The 19,205-nt window shown below is 36.6% G+C and overlaps 1 protein-coding gene across 1 annotated transcript in view; it reads left to right on the top strand.

The window, feature by feature from the left end:
• LYST (lysosomal trafficking regulator) overlaps positions 1-19,205 on the top strand; it is a 161,971-nt gene that overhangs the window by 48,952 nt on the left and 93,814 nt on the right. The window contains 6 exon segments of the mRNA XM_021000474.2: positions 1,546-1,706; positions 3,627-3,817; positions 6,336-6,581; positions 8,037-8,210; positions 9,024-9,173; positions 18,301-18,438. Of these exon segments, the coding sequence (XP_020856133.1) occupies positions 1,546-1,706; positions 3,627-3,817; positions 6,336-6,581; positions 8,037-8,210; positions 9,024-9,173; positions 18,301-18,438 (1,060 nt within the window).

Below are 19,205 nucleotides of genomic sequence, written 5' to 3'. Positions count from 1 at the left end.
TTTTCCTTTTAATGTAAAAGCTTTATTTTCACTGTCATAGGTTACTAAGCCTAAAAATGTCTGTACACAAGTTTCTAAATATCTTGTTTTAATTTCCACTTTTTTCTCCTTTATACATCACTCTCTCTAAATTACTTCAAAAGAAACATTCTACACTCCACCATGGATAGTATACAACAGCTTCTAGAGTGTTTATCAAGCAAACAATTCCCAGCTGTTATTAACCTTAATTTTGTTGCTACTTTTATTAGCTGATGATAGCTATAGGTTAATGATCCACAAATAAGGCTTTTCATAGGGCAATATAAATAACTGTCATCTTAAAGAACAATTCACATCATCAAAAATGTATTGTCCAAAACATGCAAAGTATGGTTTTATGCTCTGGGAATGCAGTGACACCAACAGAACAGACTCTGCCCCCAAGGAATTTACATTCTTCTCTAAGGATATAATTTGTACATAGTTAAATAGATATGAAGTAAATGCAAAATAACTTTTGAAGGAACAATTAATTAAGGTATTAGGAAAGATAATGTATAGGTGGTACCCTGTTAGCCAGACCTTCAAGGAGGCATGGGATTCCATGAGACCGAAGTGAGAACAGTGTTTTCTAGGCTTAGAGGCAGGATATGGAATCTCATATATGGGGAATAGCAAATAGGAGAGTTTGTTTGGATCCTGGTAGGTGAGATACAATGGGCAGTCTCGATCTATATTGTTAAAGTCTTCAAACAAACAAAGAAGTTTATACTTTATCCTACAGGCAGTAGGGAGTCACTGTAGCTTCTTGACCCGGTGATGACGTGGTCAGACCTATGTTTTAAGAAGAATTATTTTGGCATGTCTGGGTTATGGCTGGTTGAAGGGAGTGATTGGAGACTGGGAAATCAATTAGAAGGTGATGAAGGCTGGAACTAAGGTGCTAGTATGATAATGAAGAGAAAAGGACAAGTGTGAAAGATTTTATGTCAGAATTGACAAGACTGGTGAAGGTGGTTGGGAGAGTGAAGGATTGAGGATGCTTTTGAAGTTGTGAATGTGGATGACAGGAAGAGATCTTGGTGCCTTTTTTTTTTTTTTAGAAAAAGGGAAGTTAGGATGAGAAGTGATTTAGGGGAAATTCATCGTGATTTATAGTTTTAGATATAATACTTGAGTCAGAAATGAAACATCTTGAAAAAAAGCATTTAACAAATACAGATTAGAAGTATTCACTTATATAAATGTCAAATAGTACATTATAAGGGTGAAAAAATAAGAATTTTGTTGTTGGAGCAATTAATGAATGAACAAATATTTATTGATCCTGTTTTATGCTTACCACTATACTAGGCACAATGGCTTTGGGCCTAATCACATTGTGTGGTGCAGATTATCTGTCTGCGACAAAGAGGGTGATGACATTTTACATATACAAAAGTGGACAGACTTTTAGAAAAACTTTTTAACTTAGATTTTTCACATTATTCAATATTTAAGTGCCTTAATGCTTAGTACTCTATGCTAATAGGCTAATTTAACTAACTTTAATTTTAATTTTAGGAAGCCTGATGTTGCTTTGGATTACACACTTCCCAAGAGAACAAGTTTATCATCTGACAGTAATAAAACATTTTGCATGATTGGCCATAGCTCATCATCCCAAGAAGATTTTTTGCGATTAGCTGGAAGATGGGATCTGGGAAATTTACTTCTCTTCAATGGTATGTTTTTACTCTTTGAAGAATTTCCAAGGAAGTATGGTAATTAAGATTTATTTGTCTTATTTTTTAAAGAATTGTTGTGGGGCAGCTAGGTGGCGCAGTGGATAGAGCACCAGCTCTGGATTCAGGAGGACCTGAGCTCAAATCTGGCCTCAGACTCATAACACTTACTAGCTGTGTAACCCTGGGCAAGTCACTTAACCCCATTGCCTAGCCAAAAAAAAAAAATTGTAAAGAATTGTTGTACCTTTGATTTTATATCAGTCAAAATGCTGAATCTTGTCATTTGTACTTTGCCCTAGTATCTTTCCTATACATTGCTTTCTCTCTAGTCATTCAGCTGGTGTAGGCCAAGGCCGTTATCTCTTAATGCCTGGATTATTTCAATAACTTCCTGGTTAGTCTCCCTGTTTCAAGCCTCTCTCCACTCCAGTCTGTCTTCCACTCCACTGTCAAAGTGATCTTCCTGAAAATTAGGTCTGACCATGTCACTTCCCTATTCAAAGAAAGTCCAGTGGCTCTGTATTACCACCAGGATCAGATATAAAATCCCCTATTTGGTTTTTAAAGCCCTTCACAAAACATGTCTTTTTCCTACCTTTCCAGTCTTTTCTTCTTACTCTTATGCCCCTCCATGTACTGTACAATCTGTGACACTAACTTCCTTTCCATTCCTCAGACAAAATATTGCATCTCCTGACTGTATTTTCCCCTGACTATCCTCCATGTTTGTAATGCTCTCTTTCTTCACCTCTGCTTTCTAGCGTCTCTGGCTTTCTTAGAAACTCTGATCAAATTCTCTCTTCTGCAAGAGACCTTTCCTGGTCCCTCTCACCCAATCTTCACCTGCCTGTTAGTAGCTTCTCTTTGAGATCACCTCCCTTTTTTTTTTACACTGTATATGTCTTATTTGCACATTTTGTTTGCATCATTTTTGCATTATATTCATAAGTGTATACACACACACACAATATATATTTGCGTTATTATTGTATCATTAGAATGTGACATCCTTCAGGGCAGAGACTGTGTTTTTGCCTTTCTTTATATCCTGTAGGACTTAGCACAGGGCCTGGCACATAATAAGAAGCACTTAACAAAATGTTTGATGGTGATGATGAAGAAAAATCATTAATTACAAAAAAATTTAGACAAAAATAATTATTTGTGTTATCACCTGTGTGTAAATCATGTGTCTCATTACCATTATCATTCTTTTTAAAATAAATTTTTATTTTGTTTTTATATCATCTGTTTCCCACTGTATATCTCCCTTTAACTCCTCCCAAAGAGCCCTTCCTTATAATAAACAAATTTTTTTAAAAAGAAAGATGCAAAATAGTTCAGCAAAACCAACCAACATTTCAAAAAATATCTGATGTTATATGTAGTATTATGTGGGGGGAAATAAAGCTCATCTCTGGGGTCAGATTTGATTGTTATAATATCAAAACATTCAGTTTAGATTTTTTTGTTGTTTTTTCCATTTTCATTGTTTTAGTCATTTTTTTCCCCCTGGTTCGTATTAGTTCATATAAATCTGCCTATGCTTCTCTGTGTCTTTATGTTCATTGCTTCTTACAGCACAAAACTATTCCATTACCTTTATGTCAGTCAGCAGTCATTTTATTAAACACTTAAATATGCCAGGCACTGTGTGAAGACCTGGGGTTTCAGAGAAAGACAAAAATGTTGTCCCCACAGTTTATAGGGGAGACAGCATGTAAGCATCTATTTACATACAAGATAAAGAGAGAGTAGATGGAAAGAATTAATTGTCTTAGGACACATGGCCAGAAACCTACACCCCCCCCCAAAAAAAGAAACACAAAATACTGTAGCTTTCAAATCTTTGCTTTTTATGAATAATTGTGGTTGGCACATTTTGAAGAACTAATTACTTGTTTTCCTCCAATGTAGGAGCCAAGATTGGTCCACAAGAGGCCTTTTATCTTTATGCTTGTGGACCTGACTATACTTTTCTAATGCCTTGTAAATATGGCAAGTCAGTGAATGATCACTCCAAATACATTAATAAAGGAATTCTGCAGTGTGAACAAATCAGAGAACTCTTTATGACCCAGAAAGATGTGGACATTGATCTCTTAATTGTAAGTTTGGAAAGTGATTGGAGAATTTCACAATACTGTGTGTTTGTGTTTGTTTATTTTGTTATCACTCAGAATTCTTTGTTTTAAATAAGCTTTGGAAGTCTTTCTCTTTTGTTTCCTGCATTCTCTATTGTTTAAATGTGATCTTTTTTGAGAAAAATGGTGCATTCTGATTCTTAGCCCATTGCCTCTGTAGAGTTTTTATTACTTAGGCTGTTGAAATTGTAATAACATTATTGTAGCACTTTGCAGTTTTGCATGTCACAGATTTGGGGGATAAATATTTATGTGTCATAAAATGTAGTTTATTACATTTATTTGTGAGGCATTATTATTAGGGAAAAGCATCATTGCTTATCAACCTTATTTGTCTTTTTTTCTTTTGTTTGTGTATCCCCTGTGCCTGGTACAGTTCCCTGTACATAGTAGGTGCTTAATAATGTTTGTCAGATTGATTCATTCTGCCACAGGCCCCCAAATTTTGCTATTAAAATAGCCCTTCCTGTGTAAATAAGTTTCTTTTTACTTTTGTGTTCTGAGATAGGTGCACATATAAACCATACCAATGAAACCTTTCTTAAAAGATTAATATTGCTATGGTAATTAATATTTGTGAAGATCTAAAGATATTAATACTTTGGTACCTTTCTTATTGATGATTTTGATTATTTTAGTCTTTCATGTTGCTATCATTTTGATGATAATATTCTTTTTTTGTCATTTTGTTTTTCTTTTCTTTTTTGTTTTTTAGGCAGTTGGGGTTAAGTGACTTGCCCAGGGTCACACAGCTAGCAAGTGTCAAGTATTTGGTCTGAGGCCGGATTTGAATTCAGGTCCTCCTGACTTCAGGGCCAGTGCTCTATCCACTGTGCCATCTAGCTGCCCGATAATATTCTTTTAAAAATAGTTTTACTTATTTCACATGAATCCAGCACTGTAGTTATAGCACCCCTCTTCACATAAGTAGAGTTTCTTCAGCCAAAAATACTTAACCCAAATGAACCAAACAAAATTGAATCACCTGAGATGAGCCTCTCCAAGCTAATTATTTAGGCTGTTCTTCAAATGACAGATACACAGATGCCCTTGCTTTTACTTAAAGCCTTTTGAAGTTGGCAGAACCGGCTAGAGTCTGTACTCTGTTGTGATCCTGTGAACCCAGAGTTACCTCCATACCATGATGGAGTACTGAGTTAGTATATTAGTGGAGGAAGACATGAAGAACAGAGAAAGGGAATCATAAGATAGAAGTTGAAATAGAGTTTCTAGAAACAGTAGAGGGAAATTTTCAAGAACTTTAAAAAAGCATTATTCACGTATTGACTGTATGTTAATAATGCAAGGCAGCTAGGTGTTACTTTGGATATAGTGTTGGGACTCAAAATCAGGAAGAGCTGAATTCAAATCCAGCCTCAGGCACTTACTAACTGTGTGACCCCGGTCAAGTCACTTAACCTTTATCTGCCTCAGTTTCTTCATCTGTACAATAATAGCAACTGCTTTCCAGGGTTGTTATGAAGATCAAACTAGGTAATATTTGTAAATAAAGTGCCTTGAAAACCTTAAAGCACTTATATAAGTGCTAACTACTATCATTATTATTAATATAATTTGGTATTAATATTTTTATCTCATCTGTTTCTTTTTTGGAGAAAGAGTAATGCTTTGGATTTGTTTGTATTGTATTATGCAGAGTATCCCAAAAGTCCCTAAAGTCTTAGTGCAGTTTATTTATTTTGATTTTATTGTCAGTTTGGAATTCTCTTTCACCTTTCCACCCTTTCCCCTCCAATTGAGAAGACAAGAAGTACTATACCCGTTATACCTGTGAAATCATGCAAAACATATTTCTACATTAGCCGTGTTTCAAAAGAAAAAAAAGCAAGGAAAAATAAAGTGAAAAGAAGATATGCTTAATCTGCATTTAATAGAATTTAAAGTTCTAAAAGCTTGAAACTTTTTGGGACATTTTGTATGTATTTTAAAACAACTGTCTTTTAAATGTTACATTGTGGAACTAGTAGAAAATAAATCTTTTAGGTAGAGTGGGTTCTATTTTACGTTATTTAGTATATTTTTTCAACATTTTTAATTTTAAAATGATTTTGGAACTAAAACTTTAACTTGCTATTGCATTAGGAAAAAATGAAAGTTCCATTTGATTATAGTTAGGTTTGCTGACTTTTCACATTTCGTTAAAATGAAAAGAATGAGCTACTTTGAAATAGTTTTTTATTTGGAAATTGGCTGAACATTTAAATCTTAAACAAAGAAATAGTTTTTTTCCCCAAAATTTATCAACATGTTCTTATAATTATTTTTTATTTCAACCAGGCTTTGTTTTTTTTAGTATTTCTAGATGCAGTTGATTTTGTAATCTTTGCCTCTCATTTCCAACATTGTGCCTTCAGTGAAATAATTTTCTTCCCATTATAGAAAGAGTGTAAGGATTAATTAGAAATTTTACCATTGCTAGATGTATTTATTTGTCACTGAAGCAGAATCATTTGTTTTTCAGGAAGGTCTTGCTGTAGTTTATACAACTTGTTTTCCTGCCCAGTATACGATCTATGAGCCAGTTATTAGACTTAAAGGGCAAGTAAAAGCTGTGCAGTCTCAAAGACCGTTCAGTTTAAAAGAGGCTCAGAGCTTCTTGTTGGAACCTCATCATCTAAAGTGTCTGCAGCCTACTGAATACAAATGTCTTCAGGGAATTCTGCATGAGATTGGTGGGACAGGTGCATTTGTCTTTCTCTTTGCTCGGGTAAGAATTAGAGATTGTAGAATAACAAACTCATGTGCAAACTAAACTGATCTCTTAGTTATTAAAGGTGAAATTCGGTGTTGCTCTGTATGAACAAATTCATATTAAATTTACATTTTTAATGAAGAAAATTACATCATGATAAAAATGGTCAAAACACAAATTTAGCCACAAGTAAAGTACTGGCCTGTTAACAGATCATCTTCTAGAATCAAAAAGCTATCTAAACTTTTCTATCACTCACAAATGTCTATTAGAATATTAGCCTTAAAGACCAAGTGAAACATTGAAAATGTTCAAGATTGTGAGAAATTTTTGTCATTATAATAAAACAGCAGGCATGTAGCATTCATTTAGAATTGGTATTATTTTCTATCAGTATTACTCCATCTAAACGAGAAATGTTAATCGATTTTTCTTGATACAGTATTTTGAGTCAGATGTTCAAACCTGAAAATCTTAATGTGTTTTGGCTGTGGGTGGACAGAGTTCTTTCATTTATCCATCAAAACAATACTAATTTTGCTGTGTGATACCATTTTTGTGTAAAATGGGGGTTTCTTCTATAGTAGTTATCAGGGCAAAAATATAAATCTCAATCAGCAGTTGAAAAAAGAATTATATAGGTAGCAGTATCATCAGTAAGACCAAGCTTTGAGAAACTTTGCCTCCAAAATGAGACTAACTTCAAAATACTATTATAGGTATTATTTCATTATATTGTATTATGCAAATTTAAAGGAGATTACCAATTAATAGGCATTTGGCTGTATCACATTATTCTAGTTATGTGTTCAGAACTTTTGTGTTTTTATAAAATTGTAACAAATTCTTAACTTTTTTCAATAAAGCATGAGATTAAAAATTGATAAAAGCAGGTTGGTATTATGGGTAGATTATTGGACTTGGAGTCATGAACACCCGGGATCAAATTCCTCTGACACTTACTAACTCCATGACTCCAGGGCAAGTCGTTCTCTTATGTGCTTTAGGACTTATCTACTAAGTCATAGGTTGTAAGGATACATTTAGAAATGAAGATAATATAAAAGAAAAGATTATCACTAAAACATGAAAACAGAAGGAAATTAATTCAAGTCAAAATTAAAATCCAGGAATTCTTTGGTCTTACTTTAATTTTTACTAAAAATAGAATTATCATTCTCACACTTTCAGAATACTAATTGCAAGATGCTCCTGGGATTTGTAAGATTGTCACTTTAGCACTTGAATGTAGGCATTTATTTTTGGTTTTGAGGAGCTCATAGCTTCCTTTCTCAATTAAATATACTCAAGATCTGTGGCTACTCAGAAGAGAGAAAAAGCTGTAGGTAGAGTATAAACATCAGAATAAGCTTTCAAATTATGTTAATGGATAGATATTTCATAATGTTAGAAAATTGTCCTTGTTAAAATATACTCTTAATAAAATATTTTTACCCACTTTATTTTTAGGTTGTTGATATCAGTAGCTGTGAAGAAACTCAAGCTTTAGCACTACAAGTTATACTTTCCTTAACAAAATACAACCAGCAAAGAATGCAAGAGTTAGAGAACTGTAATGGACTTTCCATGATCCATCAGGTGTTGATTAAACAAAAATGTATTGTTGGCTTTCACATTTTGAAGGTATAAGACTATAAACTGTTTTTTCATACTTTTGAGTTTAGTAAGCTCCATCTTTTCAAAAGCTTTTCATCAGTACTCAGTTTTGTGTTCAATTATAATTATTCTTGCAGAAAAAAGGAAATTTTTAAAAGCTGTTCCTTTATTCAAAAGTAATTATCCGAACCTACTCATTTGTCATAATTATTACATGTGGGCACTTAGGTTTGAAGTACCCATAAAAAATGTTCTAGATTTTATAGTGGTTGAATTTTTATATGTTAATACCTTTCCAGTTAGCAGCACTTTTGTATGTTTTGAAAGCACCTTCCTTTGAAAGACTGGTTTGAGAAATGGATATTTGTATGTAACATACAGTTTTTATTCTCCTTATCTAATTAAATTGTACAAAAGCTATTATTTTTGGCTGATCAGTGATTCTGTAGAATGGAATAAATTACTATTACTTCTTTCAAATTTCTTTAGAAGTGCAAATATAGAACCAAGTATTTATTCATTAGGTTTAAGAGAAGATTGATTTCTGGTTTGGAATACTTAACATTTGGAAACCTGAATATATAGCTAGAAAACATTTAGAAGCTTTAATTTTTAAAAAATTATTCACCAGATAGGTTTACAAGCATTTTGTGTAATGCTAGATTGTTACCAATATTTTGAATTTAATATTATAAGTACCAGTTTTCCTCATATGAAAAATAACCAAGCCTTTAAAAAAAGAATCAATAAGTGAATGTTTGGAGTCAAGCTTTTAACAAAATTCTTCTGGATTGAGTTTTTAGATTAATTAATAAGTGTGTGTTTTTGCTTTTTCCATAGACTCTTCTTGAAGGTTGTTGTGGTGAAGAAATTCTCAGCATAAATGAGAATGGGCAGTTTAAGTTGGATATAGAATCCACTGCAATAATCCAAGATGTTAAGTTATTAGAAGAACTGCTACTTGATTGGAAGATATGGTCTAAAGCAGAGGCGTGTACTTTTTAATATTAATTTATCATTTTTCTAAGAAGGGGTTCAGTGTGATATTTTCTCATAAAGAAAAATATGTATCTTATTTCTACTTGTGAATCATGGGCAGCTGTGATCTAGGGCAAGTCTGGAAGCTGGGAACGCACAGTTACTAGATCTATGTTCAGTTTAGAGGTGGATGATGGTGGGGTTAAAGAAGAACTAATTGATCAAAAATAGGGCATGAAGTTACTAAGTACTGAAGAATTACAGCTTATAGCATCGTATGAAACCAGGAGACATGGAACAATTTGTAAAGTCCGTGCTCCAGGGCAGAAGTTGGTGTTTAAAACTCAAACCTAGAATAATAAAGGTGTGGTCAAAGTATCTAACCTTCGTTTAAGGATTAGAGGCTTAAGGTAGGACTAAGGTAGGATGGTAAATGAAGGAGAAGTTTAAGTATCTAAGTACTGATCCATGTTAAGCCAAGTATGAGGGATCAAGTCGGGAACAAAATTCAGATTAGGCAACTAGGGTCAGTATCTCAGTATCGGAATATATTTAGGCAACATTTCTAGGCATCGGATGCTCAGATGGCCAGGTATTCTAAGCGCCCATAAAGTTCCAGTACTTAGTCACCATCAGAATCAACTGTTTTCTGAGATTACAGGATGCATGACTCAAGGGAATTTACATAATGGTAATAGCGGGAGCTTGTAATATCATTAGGAAACAAACCAGATAAAGATACACCTGAAGTGAATAAACCAAAGTAGTAATATATGAATAACATAATTCATTCAGCAAATGTTAAGAACTTACACTGCATAACATTTTATGGGTACAGAACATTTTGTAGGTGGATTGTCTTATTTAGTTGTCAGTACAGCTCTGTAGTGTAAGCATTGTGTAAGCATTGTTATTGCCATTTTTATAGATTGGGGAGGAAAAGGGTGCTGCTCAAAGTCACAGACCTTGTAAGGAGGTTTTCTGCCCCATTTTGTTGCTTGTGAGGAAGGTGCTGTGCTGAAGAAAATACAGATGTAAAATTAAGTCCCAGCCTATATTCTGATGGAAGAAATGAGCCATGCAAAATGGGGAATGAATATATTAGAATGGTATTTTAAAACATACTGTGAGAGTTCATAAGGAAGAGATTTTTTTTGGTGAAGGGGTGACAGCTTTTTTTTCTTTTTTTAGCGGAAGAAGTAGCATTTGTCTTGAACATTAATGAAGGTTTAAGAATTTTAAAACACCAAGGTGGGGCACATTCCAGACACAAGGAATGATCACTTAACATATAACCTGCTTTATCTGTATTTTGCATATGGTAAAAGCTCCAAATATAGAATATATTTAGTAGCTTAATTCAAGGCTTGATCAATCAATCAATAAACATTTATTAAGTACCTACTATTGGGCAGCTAGGTGGTGAAATGGATAGAGTGCTGTGCCTGGTGGCAGAAAGACTTATCTTCCTGAGTTCAAATCTGTCTTCAGACAGATTTGAGTTGTATGACCCTGGGCAACTCACTTCACCCTGTTTGCCTCAATTCCCTCATCTGTAAAATGAGCTGGAGAAGGAAATGGCAAACCACTCCAGTATTTCTGCCAAGAAAACCCCAAATGGGGTCATGAAGAGCCCGACATGACTGAAAATGACTGAACAACAATAACTACTACTATGTGTCACGCACTGTGCTATGCACTGGGGTTAAAAAAAGAGGCAAAAGACATTCCCTGCCCCTCAAGGAGCTTATAATATAATGGAGGAGACAACATGTAAGTAATATATACAAAGCAAGCTATGGACAAGGTAAATAGGAATTAATTAACAGAAGGAAAGCTATAGAATTAAGAGGGGTTGGGGAAGGCTTCCAGTAAAAGAAGGGATTTTACCTGGGATTTAAAAGTTGTAGCAGAGGATGAAGCATTCCAGGCATGGGGGACAGCCAGAGAAAATGCCACTATGAAGGGCTTTGAATGCCAAACAGAGCATTTTGTATTTGATCCTAGGGGCAATAGGGAACCATTGGACTCTGTTGATGCTCGGAGGAGGAAGCTAGTATGATCAGACCTTCATTTTAGGAAAACTACTTTGGTGGCTGAATGGAGGATGAATTGGAGTGGGGCAGCAGACCCACCAGCAGGCTATTACAGTAATCAAGACGTGAGGTGATGCATGCCTGCACTAGAGTGGTGGCGCTGTCAGAAGAGAGAAGGAGGTGTATTCTAGAGACATTGCACAACAGGCCTTGGCAACAGCTTGGATATGGGAGAAGGAGAGATAGTGATAAGTCCAAGGTATCTCCTAGCTTGTGAGCCTGAGGGACTAAATCATGGTATTGCCCTCTACAATAATAGGGAAGATAGGAGGTAGGGAAGGTTCAGGGGAATGAATTTAAGATGTCTACTGGACATCCAGTTTGAGTTGTCTGAAAGGCAATTGGAAGTGCAAGCTTGTAGGTCAGCTGAGAGGTTAAAGCAGGAAAGATAGATTTGTGAGTCATCATCATAGAGATGGTCATTAAGTCCATGGGAGCTGATGAAAGCACGAAATGAAATAGTATAGAGGGAGAAGAGAAGAGAACCCAGAACACCTATGGTTACAAAGCCTGATCTAGAAGAGGATCCCACAAAGGAGACAGAGAAGGAGTTGTCAGATAGGAAGAAGGAGAACCAGGTGAGAGTGGTGTTCTGAAAACCTGGAGAGAAGAGAGTATCAAGGACGAGAGAGTGATCAACAGTGTTAGAGGTTGAAGAGTGGTCAAGGAGAATGAAGGCAAAGAAAAGGTCATTGAATTTGGCAACTAAAGTTATTAGTAACTTTGGAGATGGAAATTTTGGTTGAATGATAAGGTTAGAAGCTGGATTATAAGAGAGTGAAAGGGGACAGCTAGGTGGCACAGTGAATAGAGCTCTGGCCTTGGAGTCAGGAGGACCGGAGTTCAAATCCAGCCTCAGATACTTAACACTTACTAGCTGTGTGACCGTGGGCAAGTCACTTAACCCCGATCACCTCACCAAAAAGCAAAACAAAACAAAAGAGTGAAGGGAGAGAAAGTAGAGGCACCTATTGTGGATCTTTTTCAGGGAGTTTAGCTACAAAGAGCAGTTGAGATATAGGATGTCAGTTGGGATAGAAAAATCAAGTGAGGGGTTTTTTTTCAGGATGGGAGAGATATGGGATATCTGAAGGCAGTAGGGAATGCTCTAATAGACAAGGAGAGATTGAAAATAAGTGAAAGAGTGGGAATGACAGAGGGGGCAGTCTGTTGGAGGAGATAAGATGGAATGGGATTTCTTGAACAGGTAGAGGGGTTAGCCTTAATAAGGAGTAATGCCACTTCACCATGTGAGATGGGTGAAGGAGGAGAGAGTGGCAGAAGGTATCTGAGTGATGGGAGAAGAGAGAGTTCATGGCAAATTACCTCAACTTTTTTTTCTGTAAAATATAAGACCAGGTTCTCAGCTGAGAGAAGAAGGGAAAGGGAAAACCATGAGAGATTCGAGAAGGGGTAACAAGGTTTGGAAGAGCCACTGTGGAGAGTAGGATAGTGAGTTGGTAAGGGAGGTATAATAGGATTACTTAATAGTAGTGAGGGCCCAGTTGAGGTTGTGTTAACATAAATTTGTAGTAGGTACAGTTAGAACAGTTATGATTTTCTCCATTTTCCTTCAGCAGCATGGATGAAGGAGGAAGGCAGCTAATGTTGGGAGCAACACAAGGCTGAGGCTTGGCTAGGTATAATTGGTGATAGAATAAGAGGGTTTAGGATTCAAGAGAGGAGCATAGTGAATAATTGAATTGGTTTACCAAGGGGTCAAGATAGGGGAAAGAAAAGAGAATGGTTAGTGCAGGAAAGGTGACCTGGGAGAGAATTGAGGGGTCATGGTATTGGAGGTCATAGTGTATACTCAGAATAGGGTTTTGTAAGGAAAGGCAGAGGGAGAGGTGAAACTTCCCAATAGTTTATGGTAGGATAGGGGGATTTTTGAATTCTTAAACACAGAGGTGGTACATTTGTTGATGATAGGTCAAAGGTGTAATCATCTTTGTATCTGACTGGGGTGGGGTGGAACAGTAGCTCATGGAATGTGAGTAGGTTGAGAAACTTGAAGGTTAGGGTCTTTGAGGAAGGGTCAAATGTATTTTGAAGTCCCCTTGTATAAGGGCTAGGCGGTCAGATGGCTCCGTGGATAGAGTGCTGGACCTGGATGGAGTCAGGGAGACCTGAATTCCAGTGTGGCTTCAGACACTTAACTAGCAAGTCACTTAAACTCTGTTTTCTTTAATCCACTGGAGAAGGAAATGGCAAACCACTCCAGTATCTTTGCTAAGAAAACCCCACGGACAGTATTGGCATCCTGTGGTCCATGGAATCACAAAGAGTTGGACATGACTGAATAATAAGTATAAGGGCAGGAGATGGGGAGAAAAGAAAAATTGTGAGCCAGGTACTGAACCCACAGAGAAAAGGAGAGTGACCTGGGAGTTTGTAGACAACAGCTTACCAGGATTTTGTTTGAGTGGTAGATGTGAATAACATGGGCCTAGAAGGAAGGGAAGTTACTGAGGAATGGAGGCAGGGGGAGAACCTGGAAGTGGCAATGAGCGATAATGGATATTCCAACTCTTGTGCCTCGACCAGTGAGCTAAGGAGAATGTATGAAGGTGCAGCCAGTACTTGAAAGGGTGACACTTTGGAGGCTGTGTCATTGGGGGAAGCCAGCTTTCAGTAATAGCAAATAAATGGAAAGTATGGGAGAGGAAACAATTTAGGACAAAGGGAAGTTTTATTTTCTCTATGGGACACAGTGGAAGGGATAGATGGAGTTAGGATGAAACTTTAGGCAAGGAGAGTTGAGGGAGATGGGAATGAAAAATTGGTGGGTGGGGGTTGTGGAATGGGGTTTAGATGATGATATGCAAAAGTTCAGGGTCACTCAAATGTGAAGGGTGTGAGCAAGTGTGGGGATGTTGAAGAGGGAGCCACTCTTCCTCCCAGGGGACATTGGAGATTGGGCTGGAGATAAGTACAGTATGAAATGGGAAGCACGTGTTCAGACGGGAGGCCCTGCTTCACGAGTTCCCTTCCATCCAAAGGCTGGAGATAGGGCTGGAGATGGAATTTGAACCTGCACAAGAGGAGAAAGAAAGCCCATTCCCTACCAGCTTGCCTCTTCCACTTCCCTCAGAGGGTGGGTACAGTAGGAGATGGAAGGTCTGAAGTCAAACTCTGCTTCATTTTCATGTTGTTTTGTTTCATTTTGTTTGAAACTGGTTCTTCCTATCACACTTGTGCTTGAAGCTATTGGGTGCTTAAAGAAGAGATCCTGTCACTGATTGGCATAGGAGTGTTGGCCTGTTCTGTTTCTCACCTGTGCTAGTTTACCCCACCTTAAGCAGAATGTTCCTCTCCCCACCCTTTCCTCTTGCTCATATTGGTGTTGGACTGAGTGCAGCCGCCTGATTGGTTTAGTACACTGTATCTCAGAACTTATGAGCTCAATCAGTCCATCTGCTTTAGCCTCCAATTGCAGGAATTACAGGAATTCACCACTACATATGTATGGCACATTTGTTAAATTCAACAGCACTTAATTAAAACTACTTAGAGTCAGTTGCAGTAATATTTTCTCACTTTCTCAGTGTTTTTTGAAAAGTGCTTTTATTGTTCTTAAAATCTTTAAGTCAAGACTTCTTCTATCCTTAGGCAAACACCATCTGTTAATTTGCCCGTGGTTTGTTAACTTCATTTTAACAAGTAGCACTTAAATGGTAATTTTAAGTTGAGCAAATTTAATGTTTTTTCTGGTTATTTTTAAATTCAGCAAACATTAGCACCCAAAGATACTTATGCAATGTGTACTATATTTAATACTGGGGGAGTTAAAACACTAAAGAAAGTTCCTACTATCAAGTCGCTTATATTCTAATGGGGGAATAAGGAAAGTTTCTACAAACGGATACAATACAAAGTAGAATATGTGATGAATGTACATAATTATTTTAGGGGACGCAATGCTATAAATATTTTAAAGAGGGAGGAATCATACATAGTTGGGAAAGGGATCCAGAAAGGTTTCATTGAAGCTGTGACTTTTAAGTTGAGCCTGGAAAGATATGTTGGATTATGACAAGCAGGAGTGTGGGAAGATAATATTTTTCACTGAGAGTAGAGCAGGAGAATAGGCATGGAGATGTAAAAGTACTGAGATGCATTGGGGGTAATGCAATCTTATTTGAGTATAGAGCACCTGTAGGGAGTAGTAGGAGGTAAGGCTGGAAAGATAAATTGGGGTGATGGTATAAAGAACCTTGAATGCTCAGTCAAAAGCTTGGACTTTGAAGACATTGAAGATTTTGAGCAGGGGAATGACAAGCTTTGAACTGTGTTTTGCTGAGTTTACTATGACAGTAATGTGTAGGATGGTTTTGCAGGGGTTGGGAACCTGGGGCCTTGAGGACACATGTGGCCCTCTGAGTCCTCAAATGTGGCCGAAAATCTTTTTGGAATCTGTTGTGTGAAGTTTAGATTCAGTCAGAGAGCCACACTTGAGGACCTAGAGGGCCACATGTGGCCTCGAGGCTGAAAATTCCCCATCCCTGGTTTAGAGTATGGAAAGAGGGATATGTTAGGTGACTATTGCATCAGTACATGCTAGAAGCAATGAAGTTTAGTGGCAAGAAGAATAGAAAGGGTAATGGATTCAAGATATGTCACTGTGATAGAATTAATAGTATTTAGCAACTAATTGAATGTGGGGGGTGAATGAGGAGTAAAAGCTGAGTTCAAGGTTTAGAATGTGGCTTATTAGGAGAAAAGTAAAGGCATTAACAGAAATGGGGAAGCAAGAGGAATGTTTAGGGGAGTTTCACAGAGGACTTAGGAAAGGGAAAGAGAGGGGAGGGAAGGGTAGGAATGTTTATTAAGTGCCTGCTATGTGCAAGGCACTGCTAAGTGCTTTATATGTGCTTTATTTACCTCCCTTGATCCTCATTCCAACTCTGGGAAGGAGGTGCTATTATTATCCCCATTTTACAATTGAGAAAATTCAGGCAAATAGATTAGATGAGTTGCCCAGGGCCAACGGGTAGTAAATATCTGAGACTTATTTTGAACTTAGGTTTTCCTAACTCCAGGCTTCATGCTCAATCCATTATGCCACCTAGCTGCCTGGCACATAGCAACCACTTAAATAAATGCTTCTTGTTGACTGACTAAAGAAACTTGAATTTGGGTTGGAGGTGAAAAATCCAAATAGAAGTGTCCAGTAGGCAACTGTAAATATGAGATTAGTTCATCATAGAGGTCAGGAATAGAAATAAAGATATGGGAGCTATCCCTCATAAAAATGTAGTGGATAAGTTTTGCCAAAGGGAAGAGTATATAGAAAGAACAGATATAGTAACAGAGTCTTAAGGAACATCTGTATATAAGGGTAAGAGGAAAAGAGTAAGAACCAATGGAGACTAGAATGTCAAGTAGAATATTTGCCCTAACATACACATTAAGTGAAGGACTTATTTAGTGTATATAAGGGTAGGGTTGTTCCTTTCTTTTTTAGGGTTTATTAACTAGGCAATGACAGGGAAAAAAATTAAGGTATGAAACTGGAGCAACTTAATTATGCCTTTCATTAGGAAAAGTAGATGGTAGGAGTGGCAGTTATTCGGTAGCTAGTAGAGTTGAAACAATCAAGAATTCAATAAATATTTGAGAAAGGTTTTTTTTTTCAGGGAGGGAGAGAAGGAAGAAGATAAGAAGCAGCGTGGCCCTAGTGGATAGGGAGCCAGTATTGGATTTGAGAGGACTTTGGTTGAAGTCCCACCTCTAACACATACTGACTCTGTGATCCTGAGGAAGTCATTTTACCTCTTAATAGCCTAAGCAAGTCTCTAAGACTCTTAAGTTACAAAGCAATTGTTCTCTACAGATCATTTCTCTCCGAGAGTTCCCTATGCCAGTGAAATAATAGATTCAAGCAAAAAAAAAATCTTTTGAGTCTGCGTTATCAAATGTAGTATTCATCACCCTGATCTGCAAAGTGAGGGGTGGAGTAGGAAGCTAGATGGCTTCCGAGGTTCCTTCAGGCTTTAAACATGTGAGTCTGTGAGCCTATGAAATTGTTTACTGAGAATGGCATAATGATCTGCAAGTTAGTTTGTTATTTGGAGTTTTATTATTTTAATTATTGCAAAAGATAAACTGTGTAGTTTTAACTTTATCGGTTATTTTGTTTCAGTGTCCCGACTGATAATTCGTAACAACCTACATTGAGAGCATTATTTGAATAAGTGCTGTCTTTTAAGCAAGCATAGGAAACATTGTATTTACTTGTATATTTACCATTTTAGTGCTGTTTTAACTTAAATTCACCAAGCAAAATAGTAATGATGTCTTTGTACATTGAGCAGATAGTTCACTTTTTAAGGCGAAATAGTCTTCTTAGGATATTTTGTATCCCATTGACTGCCAGAACATGGTCATTTATTGAAGCTTCAAATACAAGCATAGTGGAAAGAATGCTGTATTTGGAGTCAGAGAACTTGAGACCTGATCTTGGTGCCCCTTTTTTAACTACCTGTGTGACCGTGGGCAAGTAACTTAACATTTTCAGGCTTCGGTTTCCTCAACTGTAAAATGAAGGGGTTGGATTAGATGATCAATCCTTAAAGGCTCTTCAACTCTAAATGTAAAAGTATGATTTTAAGAAAAAAAATCTAAATACTACGTATCTTGTGGATGGTTTCAATTCCAATTCATTAAGAATTAAGTGCTAAGTATAAGGGTACTTTGAGTTCATTTCATTAAGCATTTATTAATTGCTGACTAGATATAAGGTACTTAGGATACACCTATTCAAATAAAACTGTTCTTGCACCCAAGGAATTTATGCCCTTGTTGGGGAAGTGAACAAATACACAGAGAAATACAAAATAAACACAAAGTAATTTGCTGTGGGAAGTTGCTAACACTGACAATCAAAGAGTTACAGGAGTTAGTGGTTACCTTTACTTTCAAATAAATTTAATCTTGTCATTAAGATTGTAGTTCAGTTGGTACGTAGAATGTATTTTTAGAAAGCCATTTACCATATTTTAGCTTGCTGGTTGATTAATTGATGTTGTTTATTTTTCTAGCAAGGTGTTTGGGAAACTCTCTTGGCAGCGCTTGAAGTCCTTATTAGAGCTAATCACCACCTACAGATGTTTAATATCAAGCAGTTATTGAAAGCTCGAGTGGTTCATCACTTTCTACTAACTTGTCAGGTTTTACAGGTACTTTTACAAAATGTGAATTCTTATGCTTCTTTAAAAATATATTTTTTTTATTTGCCTCTTTAGTGCTTAGGATTATAAATTTTTGTAGAGAGATTAAATTTGTTCTGCTTGTCTCTTAAAGGTAAAATTAGAAGATTGATGTAGGAAGTATATTAAGGCAGGTTTAGGCTCAGGGTAAGAAAAAACTTACTGAGAATTAAACAATCTAAAAGGAGAATGGGGGCAGCAAAGTGGCACACTGGATAGAGTGCCCGGCCTAGTGTCAGGAAGACTCATTTTCCTGAGTTCAGATCTGGCCTCAGACACTTACTAGCTGTGTGACCCAGGGCAAGTCATTTAACCATGTTTGCTTCAGTTTCCTCCTCTGTAAAATGAGCTGGAGAAGGAAATGCAAACCATTCCAGGATTTGTATCAAGAAAACCCAAATGGGGTCACAAAGAGTCTGACTTGACTGACACAACAGATCAACAACAAAAGGAAAATGAATTGCCTCAGACAGTAGTTGGTTCCATATCAAATTATAGATAATAGCTAATATTTGCATATTGCTTTAAGATTTACAAAGTTCTTTACATATATTACCTCATTTGATCCTATTACTTAATTAGCAGTTCTTATTCCTTCCATCCTCTTGTATTTTTAGAAACTTGAAGAATACCACCTCCCTCCAGATCTCCAAGGGAGGTGATTTCATTATCACTAGAGCTGAGAAGGGTTAGGATACTTGTTGCTCTCCTCTCTTGTACTTCTAGATCATTCTTCT

Source organism: Phascolarctos cinereus, unplaced genomic scaffold, assembly GCF_003287225.1.
Source record: "Phascolarctos cinereus isolate Bilbo 61053 unplaced genomic scaffold, phaCin_HiC Scaffold_5;HRSCAF=322, whole genome shotgun sequence".
NCBI lineage: Eukaryota > Metazoa > Chordata > Mammalia > Diprotodontia > Phascolarctidae > Phascolarctos > Phascolarctos cinereus.
Note: the sequence above shows the minus strand (reverse complement) of the source record. Positions and strands in the feature narration are given on the sequence as shown.